This window comes from Chiroxiphia lanceolata, chromosome 2 (genome assembly GCF_009829145.1).
Source record: "Chiroxiphia lanceolata isolate bChiLan1 chromosome 2, bChiLan1.pri, whole genome shotgun sequence".
NCBI lineage: Eukaryota > Metazoa > Chordata > Aves > Passeriformes > Pipridae > Chiroxiphia > Chiroxiphia lanceolata.
This window is the reverse complement of record NC_045638.1, coordinates 114235405-114261481: the sequence shown is the minus strand read 5'-3', so window position 1 is coordinate 114261481 and position 26077 is coordinate 114235405. Positions and strand designations below refer to the sequence as shown.

At 43.9% G+C, this 26077-nt stretch overlaps 1 protein-coding gene across 4 annotated transcripts in view; it reads left to right on the top strand.

Moving 5' to 3' along the window:
• Positions 1-25379, top strand: part of GRIK1 (glutamate ionotropic receptor kainate type subunit 1) — a 122010-nt gene extending 96631 nt beyond the window's left edge. The window contains exons 12-17 of one of the 4 annotated variants that reach the window (XM_032679474.1): positions 3954-4072; positions 8476-8693; positions 11412-11637; positions 15776-16026; positions 18697-18863; positions 24848-24935. In XM_032679474.1, the coding sequence (XP_032535365.1) occupies positions 3954-4072; positions 8476-8693; positions 11412-11637; positions 15776-16026; positions 18697-18846 (964 nt within the window). In that variant the 3' untranslated portion in view covers positions 18847-18863; positions 24848-24935. Of the gene's footprint in view, positions 1-3953; positions 4073-8475; positions 8694-11411; positions 11638-15775; positions 16027-18696; positions 18868-21492; positions 21508-24847 lie in introns of those variants that run through there. The other 3 variants (XM_032679475.1, XM_032679473.1, XR_004355296.1) reach the window with 3 other exon arrangements.
• The last annotated feature ends 698 nt before the right edge of the window (positions 25380-26077 follow it).

The window sequence follows — 26077 nt, the reverse complement described above, 5'->3', positions numbered from 1 at the left end:
AAGTGTCCAAGGCCAGGTTAGAGCAACCTGGGCTAGTGGAAGGCATCCCTGCCCATGGTAGGGGGTGGAACTGGGTGAGCTTTAAGGCCCCTTCCAAACCAAACCAGTCTGTGATTCTATGAAAGTAGCAGAAATGCTGCAGTTTTTATTGCAGATGATGAGGCTCAACTTTGAGAAGTCAACAATAATATTCCAATGTATACGTACATATCCCAGATTCAAAGGTCATAAACCAGATGTCATCTGAACCATTAATTCTAATAATTCAGTACATTGGGCCTGACTTTCACTTCTGTGTGAACCAGGTCAAATTAAGCTCTTTTTGCTCATCCTCCAATTCCCTGCTTTCTTTTAATCAAGAGACAGAGCCCTGCAAAGCCTTAACTCACACGAGCGGTTCTGCTGGGGGAGACTGGCCTCAAACACATTTCCCCATGGCCCACTGAACAACCCTGGCCCCAGAGGGCCAAACCTGTGTGAATGCTTTGCTCATTTCCATGTTTTTAAACTGATACCAAAGCAGAGACATTTGTGGGATTTGCTTGTTTTCCTTTAAATCACTGAGAGTGTGAAGAAGGAGAAGGGAATTACAATCCAGTTGACCTGGTGGTGATCAGTCCAAGGTTGGACTTGATTATCTTAGAGGTCTTTTCCAACCTAAATGATTCTGTGAATTAAAGGAGGAGGGGCCACAAGTTAAGTTATCAGTGTTGGCCCCAGGTAAAAGAGGAGTTGATCCATCCCTGGCAGCTCTGGGGCTGTGTACAATTAGTTATGACTTCCCACAAGCTCTTAGTGGCTCACTGTGCCATAAATAATAACTCCTACTGTACTCAAATCATGATCTCATTCATGGCTAATATTAAATCTGCTTGACTCTGACAGATTGACTTTTCTGCAGTTGTGTGCCAAGACTGGAAATATCCCACAATTGCTCAGCACAGTGGAAGGGAAAACAAAACCCAAGTTACCCTCAGTGCTTCTATTTCTTAAAATAAGGGCATCAACTTTGGAAGACTAAATAGGTATCAGGGTGCTTGGTCTGCTCACAGACACGTGAAAGGAAATGAACCATGGTAAAAAATCATTGCCTATTTGCTTTTGTTTCTTGGCTGTTAAACATTGCCCCAAAACACAGCCTTTTGGTAAATCCACAGGTTTGCCCTTTTCCAGCTGTGTTCTGTTATAAAACAGTAATTCCAGGAGCAGCATAACCAATGAAGCCCGATTTCCCTACAGACCTGTGTCTCCTGGCGGGTTGTGATCACCAATTGAAGTCAGTCTGTGTGTTTATTTGCTTTTCCTGCAGCTGGAGGATTTATAGGGGATCTGATTAACGGATAACTAAGGAGTGGTGAGCTCATCCTGCAGCTCCTCTCCTGGTGGGGCTCCTGCTGCAGTGTTTCACAACACAAGAACCTCTAAGGCCTCTGCCTATTCATTAAACATGGCTAAATTAAATGGCTAAAATTAATGGCCAATTAATGGCTAAAATCAATGGCCAATTAATGGCTAAAATTAGCTAAAAGGCTCACATGTCACTAGAGGTACAGGCACCACACACATGTTCACAACACACAGCACAAACCCAGACTTGCAACAACAGAAACAGATCAAGTAGAACCAACGGGAACAGATCAATAGATCTCATTTTTATAACCCACCTCTTTTAGGAAAAGAGAAAAAGAATGCCCCAGTTCAGCAAAAAAATATCATTTTCTGAATGCTTAGTATTTTTCTGTCACAAGTGCTCTCCCTGAGCTGATGCCTAAAAGCAGTGCTCTGTTAAAATGCAACTGCGTGGGTTGAAGAAGTACAAAAAATTGTGTTCACGTGTCACGTTAATTTAGATTTACAAATTTTAAGCTAAGCCCTTCTTGCTGCCCACATCTAGACCTGCTCATGTCTCCAAATGCATCAAGACTTCTGTAAGATTTGCAAAGTCTTTCAGCAAATATTGGTTAGATTGGTTTTAAGAACCTCAGGAACCATCCACTTTTTAGCACTGCCACAGTAAATTAAACAGTTAACTGTATTTTTACATTAGTTCATGGAAGACAAATACCAGGGAATAATTTCCATAGAGTGGGATAATCTTCCTGTTATTTCTTTTGACTTCTCAGCAGCTGAATAATTTCTCATTTGTCTTTGAGCCTTGGGTAGCCCTGTGATAGTAACATTAATTTTTAAACTCAAACACTGAAGTTTTTATCACTGTGAAGTGTTGCAGACTGACAAAGCTCTGTTCCAAGTACACTGACAGTGAATGAAGCAGGTGTTTTCTGCCAAAATTTCCTGCTAATGCCATGTCAGCTGTGCTGCTACGTCAATGAAGGGAGAGCCAAATAGCTGAGGTGAATGTCACACAAAGCCTGTGCTTAAAAGGTGCTTAGGTGACCTTGAGCATCTCATCTTTATCAGAAACCTCAGCACAGCTATTGCTGAAGAGGGAGAAAGCCATGGGAAAAAGGCCAGGAAAAGAGGTGAGCAGTGAAATAGAGCTGAATTGTGAACCAGCCTCTTCTTATAGCTCAGCACAGCAATAGGAACACGAGCAGAAAATCAGCTTTTGTTTAGAGGTGGAAAGGAGATCTATACTCTACTAACACATTAAAATATATACCCAGAGCTGTAAAAATCTTTCCAGTCTGGCAGAAAGAGTTTTGCTGCCAGAATTTTATTGCCACTTCCCAGCAATGGCTGTTTTGCTCTTTCCACGATGGAGATGTTTGTATCCAACCTACTGAATGTGGTGGTTGTCTGAAACTCTGCAAGATCCCAGTCTTGGGATTCCTGGGCAGGTCAGGCAGAGTTATTTACTGTTCTTACAGTAAAAAGTCTCTGTGAGCACTCTGGGATGCTGTGGAGGGGACCTCTTCACTCCTATGGCTGCCAGCAACCTACTGATCCTAATTGTGGGGCTCTTACTAAGGATGTGTTTCCCCAGGTGTGCATGAACAGAGCTGGGAACAATTTGGTTACTACACAACACCTACTTCCATTGTTCTGGTATAAATCTGAAACACATAACTTGGTAACTGCTTTTCTTTTAAGGGGTGTGTGCAGAGCTGTTGTGTCTTGAACCTGAAAACTGCATGTTTTGTTATGATTTTTGAGACTCTCATTGTGGTGGCAGTGACATTGTGAAGCTGATGGCACCCCACACTCTGCTCCAGTTAGTGGGTTTGTTTTTACCAGAGTTCATCACTTCAACTGAGCAAACTCAGTGCTTATTTATATTGTTGGAGCAGTAATTAGAATGCATTGGCATGACATTGTCAAAGAATATTCCTAAACTTTATGAGGAGTATGCAGGAAGCCACGCAGGAGTGGGAAACAACAGCAGGCAAAGGTGCCTTGGGGAGAAGTGGCCCTTCACATGATCCTGCCAGGTGCTGTGCAGAGCAGGAGGGGCACAGTGTGTAGTTAGACCACAAGTTCTCCCACTAAAGGCAGAATTCTCTCTCAGCAGTGACAGACACGTGTCCCTGTGGCTTTCGGGCCCTGCAGTTGCCCCGAATGCCTTCCAGTGGTGGGCAGCTTTTTGTTCAGGGAGAGGATGTCTGCTGGATGCATCTCAACCACAGACAGCTCACTCTGGCTGCCTTTAGAGGGCTGGTACTCCTTCCCAGCTCCTACATGCTCTCCCAAGGAGCAGCTACGTGGCTTCCAGTTGTCCCCCGGGCCCTGCAGACGCCTGTCAGTGGAACAAGCAGGGCTGCAGCCTCTCCCTTGAGGGCTCTACACGGGAATAGCCCTGTCCTAGATCCAGGAGTAGCCCTGTCCCAGATCCAGACACGAGGCAGCTGCGAGATGTTCCGAGGACACCCTTTCAGCTGAGGTTTCCTCCTCCTTGTGCCCTCTCCCCCCTCCCCTCCCCTCCCCGCGCGGTGTTCAAGCAGGCTCGCTGTGTGTACTCGCTGTTTACAGACTGTTTCTGTTGACTGCCACAGGTTTACACCATACGAGTGGTATAACCCCCACCCGTGCAACCCAGACTCAGATGTGGTGGAAAACAATTTTACTTTACTAAATAGTTTCTGGTTTGGAGTTGGAGCTCTCATGCAGCAAGGTACACCGGTTACACTTCGTTATCGCACACGTCCCACAGTCTGCTCAAGGGCTTCTGTGCTGGTAAACTCCACCCTCTGTAAATGCAACTTATACTGTAAAACCTGATCTCAGAGAGACTAAGGACAAAGAAGAAAAGGATGTGCCACTGCAACCGGGAGCAGGCAGAGGAGGGAAAGCTGTGGAACCCAGAGCAGGAGGAAGGAGGGGAAGCATCTGAGAGAAAGGGAAGCAGACAGGGCCACACGGGAGTTTCTGGAGCTGAAATGGAAAATATTTGCAAGAGGGCTATGAAGTGCTTCATGCTTGAGTTTATTGGTATAAGACGTTTGGCAATAGGAGAATGTTGGGCTCCATCCCAACAGTAACCAACCTTAGCTACCCTAAAAAACTGTTCTATCTGCCCAACAAGGAAAGACGCTCTTTCTTCAGAAGGGTTGTTAAGTTTGCTGGCACTTGTCAAACTCATCGTTCCAAACTAAAATCAAACCCTTTTTTTTATGGCTTTTCTGCAGGTATGAGCCCCATCCTTCTGTAAAGGCATCCAACTCTAGGAGCCTTACCCCAGTCACAAGTCTCTGTTGCTGATGATTTTGGAAAGAGCTGACATTTTACTGAGTTGACAAGGAAGGGCAGTGAAGTTTACTCCATGTGGGAAGTCAGATATATGTACTAAACACACTTGTTTATGTTCTAAGGTTTCCAATTAAGTCACTATTCACCAAAACTGGGCTCCACTGAAAAGAATGAAAATATTTTCTGACAAACATTTCAAGTTGAATCAAAGCTGAACAAAAAAAACCAAAAAAACCCCAACCACCTCACAACAACAACCAAAAAGGAATCCAGAGAAAAGTCCAGCAGTACCTTGGTATTTAATTCCTAAGCATTAAAGTAAGGAATATAAAACCGTCTCTGCATTCATACAGGTACAGTTTATTCTTTCCTCTTTAACAGACATGAGTAGCAGTGAAAAAAAACCCCACAAAAAACATGAGGAGGATTTTTTTTCCTAGCTATGGTAGAGAATAAAGTTGGTATTGAACCTAGGATGCACCTGCTTTTAGTGGTGCACTAATATATTTAGAGGACATAGAGCTTCCCCACAGAAATTACTTTGAAGGAGGTTGGATGAAAGAAGAGCATTTCTGCATCACTTTTTCCATTTGTTTTCCTTCCAATTTATCAGTAAAACACAGACTGAGGTTTTACAGTATCAGGCAGGTGTGTGTATCTAACTGTGGTTGCCCTGTGTGTGAAAGTGCCCCAGGATTTTGTGTTTCCATGTACTGCCTTTTTTTGGAGTTTACCATCATCCACAGCAAACTGTGGGATGCAGTGTCTGCTCGTTACCACTACCTTGGGTACATGACAGTCAGCCCCAACCAGACTCTGCTTGTCTTTTAAGGAGATTAAAACCAAAACAAAACAAAGAAAGAAAGAAAAGGAAAGAAAGAAAGAGAAAAAACCCAAACATTTGTAAGGCAACACAAATGTTTCCATGTACAAACTTGTGGTGCGTGTGACTGTCTGTGCATCATTGTCAATGTGAAGAGTTTGGACATGATGGGAATGGTTGGGAAACTCTGCGTCCAGCGTTGGGCTCTTTCCTGTTGGCAGCAGCTGCTTGTTGTGCTTGATTGGAAGCCACTTGTTTTTTTAAATTTTAAAATGTGATGATCAGACTTTCTCTTTTCTACAGAGCGTGAGCAAAGTCTGGATCAGGATTGGCTGTCATGTCTGCCATAAAAAGGCACTAGAGAGACTTCAGCAAGTATTGTCTCTGCCCCCGAGTCTTGCTGGCAACGTTTTTATTTAGATGCTGCTTCCCCTGTTTTCCCCTGGAAATCTTGGATGTGTTATTCATATTCTGAAAGCATCCAAACAGGGCACATTTCATCCAATTCATTCAGAGAAATTAGCACTTTCAGAAAGGAAAGCTTTCCCAAAGAGCCCCAGTTCAGCCAGGGAGCGGGTCAGACCAGGAGAGTGTGTAGGGTGAAGGGGGTGAGCATGGATCATATCCTGGGCTGATCCCACAGCGTCGGAAGCAGGAGAGGGGGGGAGAATCAGCCCCTCTGTCTCCTCAGGTAAGACCCCCCTGCAGAGCTACCTCCAGCCCTGGGAACAACAGCACAAGGACCTGGAGCTGCTGGAGAGAGTCCAGAGGAGGCCCCAGAGATGCTGCCAGGGCTGGAGCCCCTCTGCTCTGGAGCCAGGCTGGGAGAGCTGGGGGGATTCACCTGGAGAAGAGAAGACTCCAGGGTGACATAATCGTGGCCTTCCAGGACCTGAAGGGACACTATGTGAAAGACGGAGAGGGACTTTTTACAAGAGCCAGGAGTGACAAGACAAGAGGGAGTGGCTTCCCACTGCCAGAGGGCAGGGTTAGTGGGATATTGGGAAGGAATTTCTGGCTATGAGGGTGGTGAGGCTACACATCAGAAAAACTGTGGCTGCTCCATCCCTGGGAGTGTCCAAGGCCGGGTTGGACGGGTCTTGGAGCAAGCTGAGCTAGTGGGAGGTGTCCCTGCCCACGGTGGGCTCTGCTCCTCCCCAAACAGTCACTCACTGCATAATTAGCAGGCTGTGGGTTCAAAGCTTAAGTGACCTGAATGTGCTCTGCTGCTTTCCACAAACCATATTTTGCTGTAGGAGACCACAGGAGGTTTGGTGTCTCACCCCACAAGGGCAGCACTCAGGGCTTCTCCACCTCCTCTTGTGCAGCACTGACAGATTTCAGGGCTGCTGGTTCAGGGGTCTGCAAGGTACCTGCTGTTGTGTATTCCTGGGATGTCAGTCAGGTATTGCATCAGGGTCCAAGAGCAGAAATTCTATTTGTGTTGCTGTCTAAGCTTAAAAGCAATAACATCAAAAGAAAAAGTGAGAGAAAATATTTCATTGTATTTTAAAAAAAATCGATTCTGAAAAGCTAGAAAGTACGGCAGACCACAAATATAAACCCAGACAGAGCTACAGCTCTGGAAACAAGTACATTTGGCCTCGAAAATTTAAAGTGAGAGGTTTTGCTTTTAGACTGCTCTCACAGTTTGACAGTTCTGTCACCCCTTGGGCTATGCTTAGCTTTGACTTTAAGGACCTGTCTATGTGTTTACGAAGCTAAGTTAGATGTGTTTGCTAGTTGTTTGGGAAGTTTTTACCTTTTCAGTCTCTGACTCAAAAGTCACTTTCAAAGTTTTTGCAAAGTCTAAAAATATTCTCTGCAACATGTTGAAATTTCTTGCAGAACTCATGAAATAGCTGGGGAGAGATAATATATCAACAGGAATAAAAATATGTTTGTCACAACAAAAGCTTTACTGTGCTGAGATCTCCCTTCACAGGCACTTAAGTCTTTTCTTAAGTCCATCCTTCATCAGGAAAATAATTATGCAAAGGCTTAACTTTGAAGTCAAAAGTACTCAGGTGGCTGCCTAGGGGCTTTGCTGAACCAGATTTTGGTAACCCATATAATAAGAGGAGTTCAGTGGGGATGCACCTAAAAAAAAAAAAGAGCACAAAATTTGTATCAGAATGCTTAGAAATACTTGTGTGCCTTAAATACAAGGTGATCTGAGCTGTTTAGAAACCATTTTGGGGCATACGTGCTGCTCTGTGGGGTTTTATGGCAATGACAGTTTAAACAATGCACTTCAGAGCCAAGGCAGCTTTTTACTTGGAAAACTTGGAGAATCGGAGACACTGCTTGAGGATTTAACATTTGAACAGAAGCAAAACATAAGGTGTGACCTGCAGGCAGATCTGCTAAACCCTTTTCAGCAACAGTAAGTGTTAAATACGCCATCCAAAACTCTGCCCTGTAGATCCAAAGGATATATCCATTCACCCCCTGAACTTTCAAATGTGAAGCTCACATTTATAAAAAGAGGTTTTCTGGGGTTGGAACTGAGGTTCACACAGCTGATGAGTTCTCTGGGACTGCATTGATCTCCCTGTCTCTGCTCAGATATGTCAATAGGATGCACAGGGCAGGTTTCTCCTGTAAGATATTTCTGTCAGGCAGCTTGTAAGATTCTGTTAAGATCCCTGGTTTAAAAATTGATTACAGTGTACAGGCAAAAAAGGATTCAGGAAACAGCCAAAAATACTAGGATAGCCTGCTGGGGGCGGAAGAGGTTAATATTACAATGATGGTTAGCTCAGGGATGTAAAGGGGCTTAGACCCAAGGATAATTCCATTTGTCATGTATCATGGCATACATCCCCTTCACAGTGTGTTCCCATTATAAATGTTAGCTGTGCATCTGTGAGATTATTGTTTAAATCATTTTATCATCCTACAGCTCATAAAAGCATTCTGTGCCTAAAAACCGTCTGTGGTATCTCAGGAAGGGCATCTCTCAGCATCATTTTAATATGCTTGTTTTGATGGTATCGTAACAGGATCAGAGCTGATGCCCAAAGCTCTTTCTACCAGAATAGTTGGAGGAATATGGTGGTTTTTCACCTTAATCATAATCTCATCCTATACTGCAAACCTGGCTGCCTTTCTGACCGTGGAGAGGATGGAATCCCCCATCGATTCAGCAGATGATTTGGCAAAGCAAACCAAGATAGAGTATGGGGCTGTCAGAGATGGATCCACAATGACCTTCTTCAAGGTAAGATGGCACCAGCCAGGCCTGGCTGGTCAGAGACTCCCGGCGCTCCAGGATAAACAGTGAGGAGGAATCACAGCATTTGGCAGGATTAGCAGAGTAGGTAAATACATCATTTACCCAAATCCAGCAGTACGAAAGCTGGGAGGTTTTTCCCCCAAGGCACATGGAAACACAGTCACAACTGTACTGCTGTGAGGGCCAAACCCACCTGCCTGTGATGGGGGGATCTGAAGGGAGCCTGGGGATATTCTCCTCCAGGTTGCTTCAGGGTGGGATCTCATTTTCTTCCAGCCCCTTGGCTGGAGAATTCTGTTTCACCTTCTGAAAGTCACATTTGCACACTGATAATACTGCCAGCAATCCAAATGCAACTTTATTTGTCCCTTTTTTAAGTGCTCCATGGTCAATATTACATAGACTTAATACAAGGGCCGCATAAACACACGAACTCATCAGTAAGTAAAAGACAGTTTTCTGTGGCTAATTGCTTTGTAGATAACTGTGTTCTTTTTTTTTTTAAATTATTAGTATTAATTACCTGCAAAATGGATAATCTCATAAAATGTCAGTGTAAAAGCCAGCAAGCTATAAATATAGAATACATGCCCAAAAATCCTGTGACAGTCAGAATTAATTAGCAGCTCCATCAGCAGTCTCAGCAGGGAAGTTAAGCACAGGATGAACTGGTGTCAGGCTTCTCCCTGGAGCATCTAAGGATGGTGTTTGTAGACAGTCAAACATGCAGTGCCTTTGAAGGGGATGAGACACTGTGGGGAAGCAGCATCTGGGGCAAAATAACATGAGCTGCTCCAGCCCGAGCCCCTGCCCTGCTTTAACCAGAAACCCCGATGAGACAAAAAGGAATAACACTCATCCAGAATGTGTCAATCCTGTGATAGATGTGAGGGTCCAGCAAAGGCCACAAAGATGATGAGGGGTCTGGAGCATCTCTCTGATGAGGAGAGACTGTGGGAGACTGTGGTTAGTCTGGAGAAGAGAAGGCTAAGAGGGGATCTCATCAATCCACACAAATATCTCCAAGGGCTGTCAGAGGATAGTGCCAGACTCTGCTCAGAGGTGCCAGTGACAGGATGAGGAGCAGTGGCCATAAACTGAAACACAGCAAGTGCCCTCTCACCGTGAGGAAGAACTTTCCATGGAGGGTGGCAGAGCACAGGAACAGCTGCCAGGGGAGGGTGTGGAGTCTCCCTGTCTGAAAACATTCCAAACTCACCTGGATGAGTTTCTGTGTCACCTGCTCCAGGTGACCCTGCCTTGGCAGGGGGGTTGGACTGGGTGATCTCCAGAGGTCTCTTCCAACCCCAGCTATTCTGGAATTCTGGGATTTTGTGTAGTCTGTCCCTGCTGGAGCTGCCCAGGGTGATCTGCCCTTGTAATGGTTCTCATGTGGCTGAATAGAAACGCTCCTTTGCTCAAAGAAAGGCACAAACTCCAGTGATTTCCATTATAGACAGCTCTTGAAAGGATGAGCTGACATCTCCATTAAGATGGAAACCCACATGGAGATATTCCTGAGAGCTTTGTAAGGTGAGTACCAGACTCTCCTCAGGAGTATGAGGCATCAGGAACCAGCTGTGCCATCTTCTGAAAGACTCCGGGAAAATCCCTTTACCTGAGAGCTCTTTCATGCCCAAAGACAGACACTGCCATTGATATTCTGAAGTCAAACCCAGCATCAGAGACAAAACCTCAAAACCTGTTGCTTCCATGTGGTTTTAGAGGAAGTAACTTCTGAAGTTCAATATGAGAAGTTCAAGCAAATTCCTAGAGCTGTTTTCAGCTTTACATTGATTTTCTTTTAGCACCATTAATCCCTCAGACTGAAATATGTGTAGGCTTAAAAGAATTTATAGGCCTTTAAAAGAAACATTTCAGATGAGGTGATTAAATATTTATACACTGCACATGCTGGCTTACTTGTGCCTGAAATACAAGTGTACACAAACACAAGGGAAAGTACACTAATTTTGTACAGAAATTGGGGATGGAGTCCCTGGCAGAGTGAAGGTGACACGGTGAAAGATGCATGAAAAATACAACTTCTCACACTTGTAAACACACACAGTATAAGCAAACAAATAAAAGGTTGGGGTTTTTTGCTGCAGAAGCCCCTCCAGATCCTCACAAGATTAGGAGCTCTTTGTGCTGTACAAAATTTAAAATAAAAGTTCCTGGAGTGGGTCTCTGTACAATAAATGTGACAGGCACTTCTTTATGCCAAAGGAGGACTCTGTGCTCTGTGAGGGCACAACGTTGCCTCCCTCAGGCTGTAAAATACTGTATAAACTTTCTGAGCTAAGCACACACACAGGGGGACACAGGGAGAGACCTGGGAATTAGGGGAAGGCAGGAGCAGGGATTTCTGGGCAGCAGTTACTCCATCCCCGCACTCCACCTGTGTTACAGTACATTTAAGGAAAAAGCACCTTTGCCATAACATTCTAGAGGTAACTCTGCCCCTTTTTTTGGGAACTCTGAAGCCCTGCCCTGGCCTGGCCAGACACCTGCCCTGGGGGCACCCCAATGCCCAGAGGTACCCAAAAGCCATGAAGCTGCGACTCGAGGGCCGGACAAACTGAGCTGGAACGAAAGGACCTATCTATGATACAGGACCTTTCCTGTGATCCAGGCCGAGGAGTATTTGACAAGTGCAATTTGGGTGCTGGTGTGACTCTCTACCCTCCTTTCCCTGCTCAGAAATCCAAAATCTCCACGTACGAGAAGATGTGGGCGTTCATGAGCAGCCGGCAGCAGACGGCTCTGGTGAAGAACAACGACGAGGGGATCCAGAGGGTGCTCACCACAGACTATGCCCTGCTCATGGAGTCCACCAGCATTGAGTATGTGACCCAGAGGAACTGCAACCTCACCCAGATCGGAGGGCTCATCGACTCCAAAGGCTACGGCGTGGGAACCCCCATTGGTAAGGTGCTTTGGGGCCCAGCTGTGGTGAAGCTCACTCAGAAGCTGAGGTGACCATCTGAATCAGTCCTGGGCTCCTAGAAACAGGACAAGGGGGAATGGCTTCACACTGGCAAAGCCAGGGTGAGATGGGATATTGGGAGGAAATCCTTCCCTGGGAGGGTGGGGAGGCCCTGGCACAGGTTGCCCAGAGAAGCCGTGGCTGCCCCATCCCTGGAACTGTCCAAGGCCAGGTTGGAGCATCCTGGGCTAGTGGAAGGTGTCCCTGCCCGTGGCAGGACAGTGGAATTGGATGATCTTTAAGGTCTCTTCCAACGTAAACCATCCTGTGATTCTGTGATTCTATGGAACAGTAAAAATTCTGGCTCCCCAGTGCTGACAAGAGGTTGTAGCCAGGTGGGAGTTGGTCTCTTCTCCCAGGCAACTATCAATAAGACAAGAGGGCAGGGTCTTAAGCTCTGCCAGGGGAGGTTTATGTTGGATATTAGGAAGAATTTCTTTCCAGAGAGGGTAATCAGCCATTGGAATGGGCTGCCCAGGGAGGTGGTGGATTCTCTGTCCCTGGAGTTTTTTAAGATCAGACTGGATGTGGCATCAGTGCCATGGGCTGGGAACCACAGTGGTAGTGGATCAAGGGTTGGACTTGATGATCTTGGAGGTCCTTTCCAACCCAGCTGATTCTGTGATTCTATGATTATTCTCAAGCACACAGCACAAAAAACTGACACACCTTTTAATTCTCTACAATCAGAAGATCTCAAAAAGGACACTGGATGTGCTAGAAAAGGTCTACTGGAAAGACTTCAGAGTGATTGATGCAGAACCTTGCAGCTGATTCTCACTATTCTTATGTGTTGCTTTGGGGTCATGAAATGAATCAGAAATCCATCTCCTTTCATGCATCTCTCTTTGAGGTGCAGGTAGAATTATAGAATGGCTTGGGTTGGAGGGGACCTTAAAGATGATCTCATTCCACCCCCTGCCATGGGCAGGGACACCTTCCACTAGACCAGGTGGTGGGCCTGGTTCATCCACTGCTTGGTAGAGCTGATATAAATAAGGGAGAATCACCCCTGCACTTTGAACTGTCATTCTTTCTGCTACTGAGTAGCTCAGACAGATCGTCACACAGACAACATTTAAAGTGTATTTTTTCCACTGGCTTTGTGAGAACAGCCTTCACACTCTGAGGAAAATGATACAAAAGCTAAAATCCTGAAGAAAGACAAATGCATGGCAAGAGTTTCACTGCAGTTATAAAGCTGCCACGCTTTAAAGCAAGAACAATGAAGGAATAATTGGAACAGATGGTAATCCTCAGAGAGAGTGCATCCATTGGAAATAACAGCTGTGAAATATATTTATAAGATGTTTCTTGTATGATAAATGCACCTTTATTTTTTCTTAAGGAAGCCCAGCAAAATTCAGGGGAATAGATAACCCCAAGCCCTGTGAAATAATTCAGTACCATCCAGCATCTTATAAAGGATTGATTTCATGAACAAGATAAACCTTCCACTATGCAAGTGGACCCCAAAGGCTCTGTTATTTTTCTCATAGCATTCCACAGTATTGATTGTAGAGGCTGTATGAAAAATAAAAGAGACAAAACAGGCTTGTCTGTGACCCTTGGCCTCAAAGTTTCAGCAAGTCTTAACTGGTCTCCTGAAGTTGTTCCTTCAGGAGAATATACAACCTCAGGACCAGGGTTTCCCGCAGCAAAATATGACTTGCACTCTAAAATTTACAGTGAATGAGCTGAATAACACTAAATGGCTCCCGAAGACACAGGAAAGGATAATTTTTGAAGGTTCTCCAAATCCAGTATCACTGAGAGTGCTGATGCAGGTAATTCCAACACTAAAGCTATTACCAGTTACTTGGGAGAGTGCTAAGAAAGGAGATAAATGCAGTTCTTGGCTTAAGAGGTAGTTTGTTAATAGCTCAGAGGCCAGAAATGATGTGCTGAATATTCAAAGAGGTGTTGAGATGGATTTGTGTTTGGTTTTTTACCTCACCAATTAAACACCACCAACCCAGCACTCCAGGTACACCTGACAAACTTTAAAAGCACAAAGAAATATGGATGTACCTGTTACCCTCAGGGTGAATTGTTACAATGGTGATGACAGCACAAACATCAGAGAAAGGATGAACATCCCCACAAATCCTGCGCTGTGACTCTGCCTGCTCCACTTTACCCAACAGCTCTGTCCCTTCAGACAGGGGAAAATGAATGAGTCCCACAGTCTATCAGGGCCAAAAATACCTCCTAAGGTAGAAACAATTCTTCCCTCTCTTCTGTTTTCACTGGCAAGAATTCACTTCTCTGTGTAAAGCCAGTTGTGAAGGTGTTTCTGGTTTGTCTTCTGCTGTGTTATTTTGGGGTCTTTAATAACGAGCATACAAATCATCTCTTCTTACAGCCAGGCATATTTTCCTTTCAAAGCTGGCTACCTCAAGCAGTGGCGGCTGAGTGCTGGCTTCCCAGATGGATTTTGGATAGTCTGACAGGCGTCTCTTGGCATCTGTGGTCACAGCATGGCCTGGTGCTGGCAGTAGGATGTACTGAAAAACAGCTGAGTGTTGGCACAACAAATGAAGAACAGCAATGTTTCTCCTGCTGATTCTCCTCAAACAGGGCTGGGAGCTAAAGGAAATGGAAAGCAGGGAGGGGCACTTGGGTTCATGGTACAATTATTTTTAATAATGTCCTGCACAGCAATATCAGAAAGAAAACTGAAGCTGTGAGGTTGAATTTCCAAGGCTGTTTTGATGTATAAAGCCACAACAGTGGTGCCTTAGTGAGATTTTTCTAAGAAGTCTGTGTCTATGTGGACCACAAGTTCTCTGGAATTCTGGCACACGATCTGCCTTAAAAATTTGTTTACCTTGATCATGTTGAGAGTTGCAACAGCTTTAATTTGCAGCAAAATGTGACTTTTTTGGTGAAATGGCAGTTTAAGAAAAGCTTGGAATCACAGAATCAGACAATGGGCTGGGCTGGAAGGAACCTTACAGATCATTCAGTTCCATCCCCTGCCATGGGCAGGGACACCTTCCACGATCCCAGGTTGCTCCAACCTGGCTTTGGACAATTCCAGGGATGGAGCAGCCACAGCTCCTCTGGGCAACCTGTGCCAGGGCCTCTCCACCCTCCCAGGAAGCGATTCTTTCCTAATATCCAACCTAAACCAACCTGTCAGTTTGAAGCCATTCCCCCTTGTCCTGCATGGTCTCACTGATATGCTAAAGGAGAGGAAAGGATGGACAGGAGTCAGCTACATGGACAAAGGGCTTTCACCACTGTATTTCAGCCCAGACACGAAATGCTTCTAGGTGTAGGAAGTCCAACACGGCAGGATTTGGGGGCCTTTGGAGCCAAAGAGCCTTTCATAGACTCATAGAACCATTCTTGTAACCCTGTCCTGCTTGCTGTCATAAAACCCTGGTCCCATAAAGAAAAGTCTCTCTCCCAAGCACAGACTGCAGAGATTTGGGAGGATGGAGAGAGCCAGAGCAGAGTGTGTGAGAGGCAAATCTAAACAGACTGAACCACCCAGTGTGACACCCCCGGACACTGTACACGCCCATCAGTGCTGCAGGACTTGCACACACATAATTTCCCAAGCTGTCGTTGGCCTGCAAAGCACGAAGTAGTTGCAAGTCACAGCAAAAAAGGACTGGGCAACCCTACGTTCTTATAAGTAGCTGAAGTGGAGTTGTGGGTTGATCCAGGTATAAATGAGAGGAGAAAGTCTCTGTGTGACTGTGGACTTTTCTCAGCAGCCACTCATTTACATGCAGTAGGAAAAATAAACAGATGTTGAAGTCAAGAGAGGAGATGCAAAGCGGAAATTCTCCAAGGATGCCCAAAGCAATATTCAAATATGATATGGAGGAATTACTGAGCAAGAAAACCCACTGCCAAGGCTTAAATAAGCCTCAGGAGGAGACCTTAGAAATGATAATGAATTCTCCAATAACTGCACCAGTGGAGCCTTCTGGTTTTAAGTCCCCAGGGCAGACACCAACTTCCCACCTGTGCCATAGAGAAAACAAGGAATAATCAACCTTGTGATGAGGCAGCACTATGGCTGCAGATGGTGGCACTGACAGGCCTTGCTCTCCCCTTGCAGGATCTCCTTACAGAGACAAGATCACCATCGCCATCCTGCAGCTCCAGGAGGAGGGAAAGCTGCACATGATGAAGGAGAAGTGGTGGAGAGGCAATGGGTGCCCCGAGGAGGACAGCAAAGAAGCCAGTGCCCTTGGGGTGGAGAACATTGGGGGTATCTTCATCGTGCTTGCTGCAGGGCTGGTTCTGTCAGTGTTTGTAGCCATCGGGGAGTTTATATACAAATCCAGGAAAAACAGCGACATTGAGCAGGTGAGTCAGCCCCTTCCAGCATTCCTGTGCTCCCGGCAGGATGAGGGTTGGGAATGGGGGGGTAACTGTGCTGGAGTTCTCTTTGCTAGAGTGTAGGTTGTGTGTTGCTGAACTCTCAGCAGGCGTTTCTGGCTCTAATAACAAATAATTTATTAACAAGAACAGGGAAGTGCTTCACCCACAGTCCAATTAGTGCTGCTTAGTAGGGCAGTGCACAACAAGGGCAATTAATTTCTCAAAGAGTTTTTGCTTGATCTTTAAGACTTCAAGCAGAGATTATGTTGGAATGGAAGAAAACACACCTGGGATTTTGGCTTTTAGTTTTTTTGTGTGGTTTTTTTTTTTTTGTTTGTTTGTGTTTTTGTTTGTTTGTTGTTTGATTTTTGTTTTGTTTGGGTTTGTTTGTTTGTTTGAGTTTGGGTTTGTGGTTGTTTGGGTTTTTTTGTTTTTTGTTTGCTTTGTGTTTTGTTTTGTTTTGTTTGTTTTGGGGGGTTGTTGTTTGTTTGGGTTGGTTTTGTTTGTTTTTGGGTTTTTGATTGGTTTGTGGTTTTGTTTTCTTTTGTCTGTTTTGGGGGTTTGTTGTTTGGTTGGTTTGGGTTTTGGTTTTTATTTGTTTGTTTTGGGGGTTTTGTTGTTTGGTTTTTTGTTTGGTTGTTTTTTTTTAATGTGGCATTAACGTTATCCCTTCGAGTAACACGGGAATGTTACTCAATGTCCAGATCCCCAAGTGTGATTTTCCTCTTGCTCTACAGAGCAATTTTTTTTCAGAGTCAGGGGTTTACACGCTGTGCTGAAGGATGCACTTCAAAGCATTCAGGAGAACTCCTGAAAGGTGATGAATGCCACTGTAAAAGAAGATTATGGAGCCAAAGAAATTCTGGTTATAGCTCCACTGAAGTGTAATGAGCAATTTGAAAGGGCAGAGGGAAAACAAAGGAAATGCTGTGTATAAATCACACCTTGAGCATTCCAGCAGTTTGTGAGAAAGAATCAATCATTAAAATCGAGTGTAAACACCCATTTACTGACCCACAAACACTGCAAACAAAGCAAGACCCGAGCAGGGACTTGGAGTCTGTTCCTGAAGCTGCCAACCCTCTTCCTCTGGCTGCCTGCCCTGGGGCTCTTTGTCCTGGCCATGTCCTAGACCCTGAGGTGGCCCTCCTGTAGGTGCCCTGATCCTCTTCCCTTCAGCAGGATCTGCCCCAGGGACAAGGCTCACGCCACACCGAAGGGTTGGTGGGTGCCCCTGATGACCAGGATGGCCCCTGAATCACCAAGAGGTTCATATCTCCTCACTTAGACTTCTAAGACAGGAGGCCTCTCCTTCCAAGGGATTTTTTTAAGCTCATTTTGCACTTTGAGATGCAAAAGGAGCTTTTCCATGGGCAATTCATCCTCGTAGTCCAAGGTGTGATCCTGCAAGGCTGATAAGCGCTAGAAACGACTGTTGAGACAAATGCTCTTAACAAAGGCAGCAGGGATGGGTGGGAGGAGAAGGAGAACATTCTGAACTCAGTCTGGGAGGTGCAGTTTGAACCATGTACAGCAGTCAGGGTGATACATTGGAGGGATTGACACCTGAGTGACCCAGCAGCCAGGGCTGAGGGCCTGGAGAGAACAACACCTGATTTTGGATAGGATACATCATGTGCAGGTCCTTGCTGCCAGGAAGAGAATGGGCAAACCGAGGCTCACACCTGCTGAAGGGAAGGGAGCTGGTTCCTACCAGGCATCTTCATTTCCCCAGTGGTGCTGTTTTGGGTCCCTGACACCCAATGCCCTGTCAGTGGGCTTGGTCCTCTCAGTATCCTGCAGGAGAGGGCAGTTCCTGCCATGCAGGAACATCCCCACGTCTGCCTGAGCAAGCCCTCACTGAAAACAACGTCCAGGAACAGACACAGCTCATGTGGAGCCATCTCAGGACATATAAATCAAAGTGTCCCTGTTTTGGAACAAGTCAGAGATAAAGGACTAATGTATTTGCACATATTGCAGCTTTCTGAGTAATACTTTAACCTGTTTCAGCACAAAATGCATGAAGAATATATTTATATCTTTGTTTCATTCATGTCTCAGGAGATCTTCTATTCAAATACATTTTAAAGTACAATTTCAGCTAATTAAGATGTTTGGTATAAATGTTAATATGGTGCAGAATATCCTGGAAACTTTTCAGGAGCCTGTGAAAGGCAATGTGTTCCTGAAGCCATGACTAAAGCAGACCTAGAGCTTTAAACCAGGAGGGAGTGTTCCTTTACTGAGCAATATGTTGGGCGAATATCACAGCATTCAGGGTTCCATATATGTGTGTACATACACCATTTCTGGCACTGCACTGCAAGATGTTTCTTAATAATTAAAATCTTTAGATGAGTTAATGTGGTTTCTTTTGTGGAAGCAATTTTACAGAGAGTTGAAAACCAATTATTTCAGTGTCACTTTCTGGTTTCTGTCAGATAGTTTTCCTTTTCACCTGGTGAAATAAGAAGCTTAGTATTGTTCATCCTGAGCTAATCCAAAGCACTGAATACAACCTGCGACTTTTCTGTTTCCATAACTAGAGCCTCTTTTGGTTTAAATAGTTTTGGAATCTCATTCTCATGTCTGCTTTCGATTTTGCCTCTTTGGTTTATTTATTTTCTCCATTTTTCTTTTCTTGCATGCAAGGCCTTTTGTTTCTTTTACGGACTGCAGTGTAAGCAAACCCACCCGTCCAACTCCACCTCTGGCACCACCTTATCTACGGATTTAGACTGTGGCAAGTTAATCCGAGACGAGCGAGGGATTCGGACACAGCCCTCAATTCACACTGTGTAGTCAGGAGAGGAAAAAAAAAAGGTGTGTCCCACGGAAAACATGAAACCCAAACAGTTGGCACAGAATGGCCAAGGTTGTACCCACCAGCACAGCTCCAAAGTGCCTCCTGCTTCAGCAGGAGAGCAGCGTGTGTGACGTAAATTGGCCAAGTCCCTGAAATATGGGCAGTTTAAATGCATATCACAGAAAATAGTCACCCCCACAGCCACGAGGGAGTGCAGTAGACTGGAGTAGCTTTTAAGAATTATCACATTCTCTTATGTACAATTGTGACCTTGCCATTTTGTGGGGTAATTCACCTCTTTCAGGTAAGAAAAATTCTTTGCCTCCTTTTCATCTCCTCCCCAATCCGAGTGAAACAATAAAAGCCTCATTACTAAAAGCATGGAGAAACATTTAGCTTGGTCTCTGCTGAAGCATTCAGCAAGTGGGCCAGGCAGCTCTTTATAAACCTCCAAAAACAACCTGCAGGGCTCCATTAACTTTCTGAACCCCTGTTACAAGCAGCCGGAGATTTTTAGCTGGCATGTCTTATTCCCAGTGTCAATATTTAATGAATTTTAATTCATCCATTTAAAATTCATTAGTCAAAGCCTCCAAGTAACTATCACACCACAAAATCATATCTATCAGTTAAATTTTATGCCATGTAACCATTAAGAACATGTTCAACAGGAGCACCCTCAGGCAACACCCGGATATACCATTAACAGGATAAATCCGTTGTCTTGCTTGAGCAATTCATGATGTTCATTGTAAGGTTTTGTAACATAGAAAACTCCTTTGTGGAAAAAAATCAGGATATCAATTTTTATCAAGCAGTAAAGCTTTGCATATTGAAACACTTGTGGATTTTTTTGTGTAGCAGGTTGCCACTGGATGCTTTTTATACCCTGGAAGGATAACAGTTGGATTTTCTCCAGTCCTTGGCCAGTTGGGGAACTGACAGGGCAGGAGACAATGGACTCCATCTGGTTTTGTCACAAAAAAAACATATGAGAACAATCTGAGATACACAAAGTGTATAGAAATGCCAGCTCTAGAATGTCATGAACTGTGACAAACCTGTCAGGTGTTTTCAAAACCTGATTACCTTTTATCTGCCTTTGACTGTATCCCAGGTTACCACCAGCTTCACCAATTCATCTCCCCCCCACACACACCTACTTTATGTTTCCTTGCCCAATGAAGTTCCTGGTCATCTCACAAGTTAATGACCTGTTTTATTGAGGGCCATTTCTGCACTTCTCTGCAATTAGAGAACTTGTTCAAGTGGGTGCCTTCACACCCAATTGCCAAGGTGCTGCAGCAAAGCTCTGCTCTCCTCTTCAGTTGTTTCTCTCATACCTGGCTCCTGGGAAAAGCCAGAGCACGGAGGGAGCTGTTTTTTCCTTCCATTCCTGTTGCAATTTTTGATCAGCACTCCTTGTGCTGCCAGCAGGCTGAAGGTTTTTTGTGACTATACCAGTTCTTCTCTGCTCATCTGTGGATGTGAGTGTTTATGCTCCACTCCAGATGCTGCAAGAAATTGTCTGGCTCAAAATGGCCTTTCAACTTGTTTGAATAGGGCCTTGAAAGATTTGGTTCTTCATAAAATGCTCCTTCTTACCAGCAAAGACCTGAATTAGATGTTCTGTATATCTGATTTAAGAGAGTACTTTTTATTTGCAGCTTTCCCAGTAGAAGAGACTTAAAACTAATTAAATTCAGCTCCTCTCAAGTCTCAGAGGAGAAGGAAAATGCCTAATGTGTTTATCTCCATCATTGCTCTATGCAGGAAATCTTCTGGGTTGCAGCTTCGACCAGTTTTCTAATTGTTTCTCAGATTAATGAAGAACCCAGAGAATTTCTGTCACTTTTTGGGTAAACATTTTCTCATCTGTCAAGGAAATAGTCCCACTGTTGGTAACATCCATACTTTCCCTGTGTCCAGCTGTCCCTGCAGACAACTTGCCAGGCTTTGAGGAATTCCCTGTGGGATTGACAAAGCAGCTCCTCCTTTACCTAGCAAAGCCCCATCCCCAGCTATGAAAAGAGTTATCAAACAGCCTCACTTGCTCCATAGAGCTGAGGCAGGGAGAGCTGATGTGCCACCCCAGAGTTCTGACAAACCCAGGTTTGTAGAGGCAGTTTTTCCAGATTTGCTGTGGCTCCAGGGAAAGGCAGGTGCTTGAGGAAGGCACAGCATCCCCTGGGAAGCGTGTGACCCCTGGGACAACTCCTGCAGAGACACTACAGGCTTCAAGATCTCCCTGGAACAAAGCCCTGAAGCTTCACATCTGTAGCTCTTTGGGAAAAAAAGCAGGAGGAGAACGGGGAGAAGGAAAACATGCCCTGTCTTAGTGAGGGTCTTGCAAAATAGGATTTTTTGTGGAGTTGTCTGGTGTGCAAATTCCCTCTCTCAGCAGACATCAGCTCAAGCACCTCTGTTTTAAGGTTTGATCCTTGTATGGGCCATTCACTCAAGAGATGGATTTAATGATCCTTGTGTATCCCTTCCAAATCAGAATATCCTGTGAAATGTGTGAAATTTCCCGTGGAATTCCATTCCAAGCATGGCCATGGCTTCACTGGGAAGTCTCATTTGTGTTTAGAAGGTTTGGGAGACCAGCAAGCAGCTTTAGTAATTCTTTTTTTCTTGCAGAGAGGAAGCAGAGGACCAGTTTCTATAACTGAGGAAGACTTAAATTAATCCATGGATTATTATCATACTGTTTTGGCAATCTCTGCTCGATAGACTCTGACAGGTTAAAAGTTAATTTGCTGATGTCCTCGTGCAATTAGCCACCAGTGACAGAGTACTCACATGGATTCTTAATGTGCTGCAACAGCAGTTTGCTCGCTAGGAGAAACTATTATGGATATTCTTCCTATGGTGCACTAGGCACAAATAAATCACTTATTTTCAGCAGAAGACACATCAATGTCCCAGCTCTGGGTCCTTCAGAGAAATGAGGGCACTGCAGAAGGAAAATCCTGACTTGCACTTCATCGTCTCTCCCTGAGCTGGTCAGAGGTTCTTCCACAATAAAACCTGGCCCACATCCTTGGATTTTCATAGTTCTCAGTTCTTCAACATAACACACTGGGCTTGGGGTGGCTTTTTTATTATTATTGGGTTTTGCAAGGTATTAATAAAATGCAATTGAAAAATCTTGTCCCCAGTGGTAGCCCAGCAGCATAAACAGCAGATTGATAAATCCTGGCTGCAGGTTCTTTTCTTTCAGTCTTGTTTGTGCTTTATTTTACGTTTTTTGGTGGTTTTTTTTTTTAAATTCTGAATCTGTAATTATCCTCAAGCTTAAAACAGACCAGTGTATGGAAGGATTTGGGAGCTCCATGACTAAGCTTTAATAGCCTGCTGGAGTGACCAAAGGGGGGAGAGAAAGATTCGCACATCACAAGGAGAGCAAAATCTGCTCTGTTTTTAAAGGATGACATTTCCTCTTACATGCCATGGCCTGCAGCATTTTGACACTGCCACAATGAGAAAGTTAAGCTGGCTAAAAGCAAAATATTAAACTTATCACTCTGTTATAAAAGGGATCACTCTGTGCCCAGTGTCCTCTCATGCTGGACGAGATCTCAAAGGTGCACTGAACAGCAGGTAAAAAAAGAGGTTTTTAAAGAAACCCTTTCAGTTTGGCTGCCTGAATATGAGACTAAAAGAACAGCATATTACCCTTTCAAATTGAATTTTAATGTCAACCTCCGTCTTTAAAGATGACTTTAAAGGTGCTGTTCAGAGGGCTGGCAGGCTATTGATGAACAACTGGGCAAAAGCCTAATTCTTAGGCAAGACCTGAATATCAAACCCATTCCTAAGAATAACTTGAAGCCTTTCTGATAACATTTGTTTTAAAATTCAAGGCAGTTGGAAGTGGAACCATTGGGCACTTCACAAATCACGGAGTCAGATATTAAAACCCTGACACAGGTAATGTCAGCACTGGGTTTTAGACATCTGTCTGCAGATGTAAAGTGATCTTCATGGGACTCTTTTTTGGCTGTGACATTGAAAGGCATTATGATAATTGCACAGGCTGAATAACAGGAATCTGTTTGGAAAATTAAAATCCAAGCCTATTAACAAGGCAGTAAAATGTACTATTTCATCTGCAGAAATCATCCCTGACTGCACTTTGCAGAGACTGATGGCTGTGATTAAATACACAACATCAGTAGGTTAGCAAGAGCAACAGGGAAAGAAAATAAAAATAAACCTCATCAATCCCACAGAGGGTTAATATGATCCTTTAATTATCTACCGTGGAGTTCTGGATTCACTTTGTAATCTAGATTTTAAAAGCTCAATTAAAACTAAGGCAGCAGAGAGCAATAATCCACACCAAGTCAGCTACTTAGAGCATTTGGGTTTATTACTTTGGAAATCAGTGATGCTACTCTCTAAAACCAGTCTGGAGCAGTGTAGAAATAGTGTCCCTGTTAGGATGATACCTGCTTTTCCTGCTGCTTCCAGAGGGGAGTGATTTGGAAACAAAAGCAGTGCCTATTCCTATTACATTTAGGGGCTGACATGAATTAATTGGAGTTTACTTGATGCATAACTCAGAACAAAAACAAAGCATCTCAAAGAAAGAGAATATTGGAGAATAAATTTGAAATATTCTGGGATCTCAGCCTGTGTTACCCACATTACAGAGAGAAATTACACTTGAAAAGAAGGAGCACAGCCTGTTTTTAATATCTGACTCCCTGAATTGTGAAGTGCCCAATGGTTCCACTTCCAACTTGTTTGAATTTGAAAATAAAAATTTTCAGCAAGACTTCAAGCCTGTGGGATTCACTTCTCTGTGATTCCTTTGCTCCCTCAAGCAAATTATTTACCCCTGATCGAGGCTACCCTCAGGCTCTGGTTTGCATTTGAAAATATTCCTGTAGAATAGATGGGTACTAGGAAATCTTCGGGGGTTCTGCTTTTTAAATCATATATCTGTTTTTACCTTTTTTAGCCCTGTGTAGCTGAGGTCACTGTTTATGAACTGGACATTGCTCACCTTGCACTGGTTTCACTCTAGAAGAGAATTTATGTTTGATACAGAGAAATAAATAAATCTCTGCTACCAGTGCCACTTGAAAAGAACCTTAGTTTTGTCCTGTGTTAAAGTTGGTCAGTTCTAGAAGGGTTTGGTAGGAAGGATTTATTCAGCTTGATGAAGGCAAGGTGGTTAAAGTTTTGGTTCACACTGCTGCCATCACTTCATTTTATACATAAATAATCTGTTCATATATATTTGCATGGAACAATTTTTTATTTGCATTGTCAGATACTTCCACCTAATGCCTCCTTTTGTATTTTATTTGTGTTACATGTAATTATTCCAGCTGTAGATTTTAAAAGATGTTTCCACATACCCTGAAATGTCTTTGTTAATGTTGTGATGGTGGGAAGAGAAAAGATCTCTTCTTTCTCTCTAAACTATTCAGCTCCCTTATTCCTGTGGCAATTATCTCATTTTTCCAACACAAAGTATTTGAAAAGATTCTTTCCTAAGAAAGAAGAGGATTGAGGGCTGTGCTGTATGGTAGAAATAATTTCATGAGGGGAACATTTCATGAGGGGAAAATAACTAAACCACAAAAAAAAAAATTTCAAAACCTGTATTCTTTGTTTTCTCCTGTATTTTATATATATATATATAAATATTTATATAAATATTTTTTTTTTTTGTGACTGAGGTTCACGGCATTTAAAATAAGATCTCTTTTCCTTTAAGGCTAGGAGGAAATGAAAAAGGGTAAGTTTTACGATATGGCAAATGTGTAGAATTCCAGAAACATTCATAATCAGTTAAACTTAGTGGAGGCCAAGTTGGGAAGTTAAAAATGATGTGTAGAGTCACCTGTTGCACCTTGGGGGGCTTGTTCAAAGCTTGTCTTAGCAGAGAAGCTCCCTGAGCCCAGCTCAGGTCTCTGCTTCCCTCAGCCGAGGGTCTGGCCTGTGCTGGGCAGGGTTTTAATGCCATTTCCATCTCCCACCAGTGTCTTTCTTTCAATGCCATCATGGAGGAGCTCGGAATTTCCCTCAAGCACCAGAAGAAGCTGAAGAAGAGGTCGAGAACGAAGGGGAAATCCTCCTTCACCAGCATCCTCACGTGTCACCAGAGGAGGACCCTGAGGAAGGAAACCATCGCGTGAGCACCAGGAAACAGCGGGAACCAAACGAAAACAAGACCAGACAAAACTAAAACAAAACAAAACAAAGCGGAAACAAGACAAAGCAAAACACAAACATTGCTGCCTACAAGTGGTGGGATTTCTGAAATAGAGACTTTTCACGTTGTTCTTCAGGAATTCTCTGTGGTTTCTTTTTTTTTAACCTAGAGGTACAGCAGTTGGAATGCTCTCCTGGACTGATGTACTACTAATCCTCTGGGAAGTGGCTCACTCTTTCTTTTGGGATGGATTTGTACGCTCACCTGGTTTGCATCTCTCTCCCCCTCCCCATGCATCGCTGTGTGTGCTTTCTAAATAAATCAATAAACAAGAGACAGGGTTCTTTTTTCCAATAATCTGGGAGTGGAACTTGTGTTTTTCCCCCTCTGAACAAAAGATTACAGTTCTACTGAGCACAAAGAACTACTGAGTTGTTTAGAAACCAGGTCCCAGAAAGCCTAAGTACAAATTCATACCACTGACTCATAAACCATGACTACAAAAATGTATTAAATACAACAACGAGGATTTTTTATTTTCTCTGATATTACAAGGATAGGATGACATCATAGCCTCTTCAGGCTCATTTCTGTGAGAAACTTTTTTTTCCTTATCCCCTTTCCACTGCTTTTAAAATGCCATTATTAGGTAACACTGTGACTGCAGGTGGTCTGTGTTGAAAAAGAAAAATCAAAATCACCCAAGGAATGATCAGTGAGCAGAGGAAAGCAACCTTGACATGATCACACTGCTTCATCCTTCTTCTCCTGATGCCAATAAAGCAATTCTTGACTCCTAGAAATCAGGGCTGAGAATATTCAATTTATAACAAACCTTGACCACAAAGATAACAACATTTGACAGGAATACAGCTCAGGAATTGAAATCTTTTTCTGCAGCTGCTGGGGGCACCAACCAAATGTTTTAGCAGCAAAGGAGAATTTTAGTCTTTTTTTTTTGTGAAGGCAACTCTGATGCATTAGAGCAGCAGATCTTTCCCCTTCCCTCCCCATGAAAAGCTGTACCTTTATATTGCAGTGAGGTGAAACACATT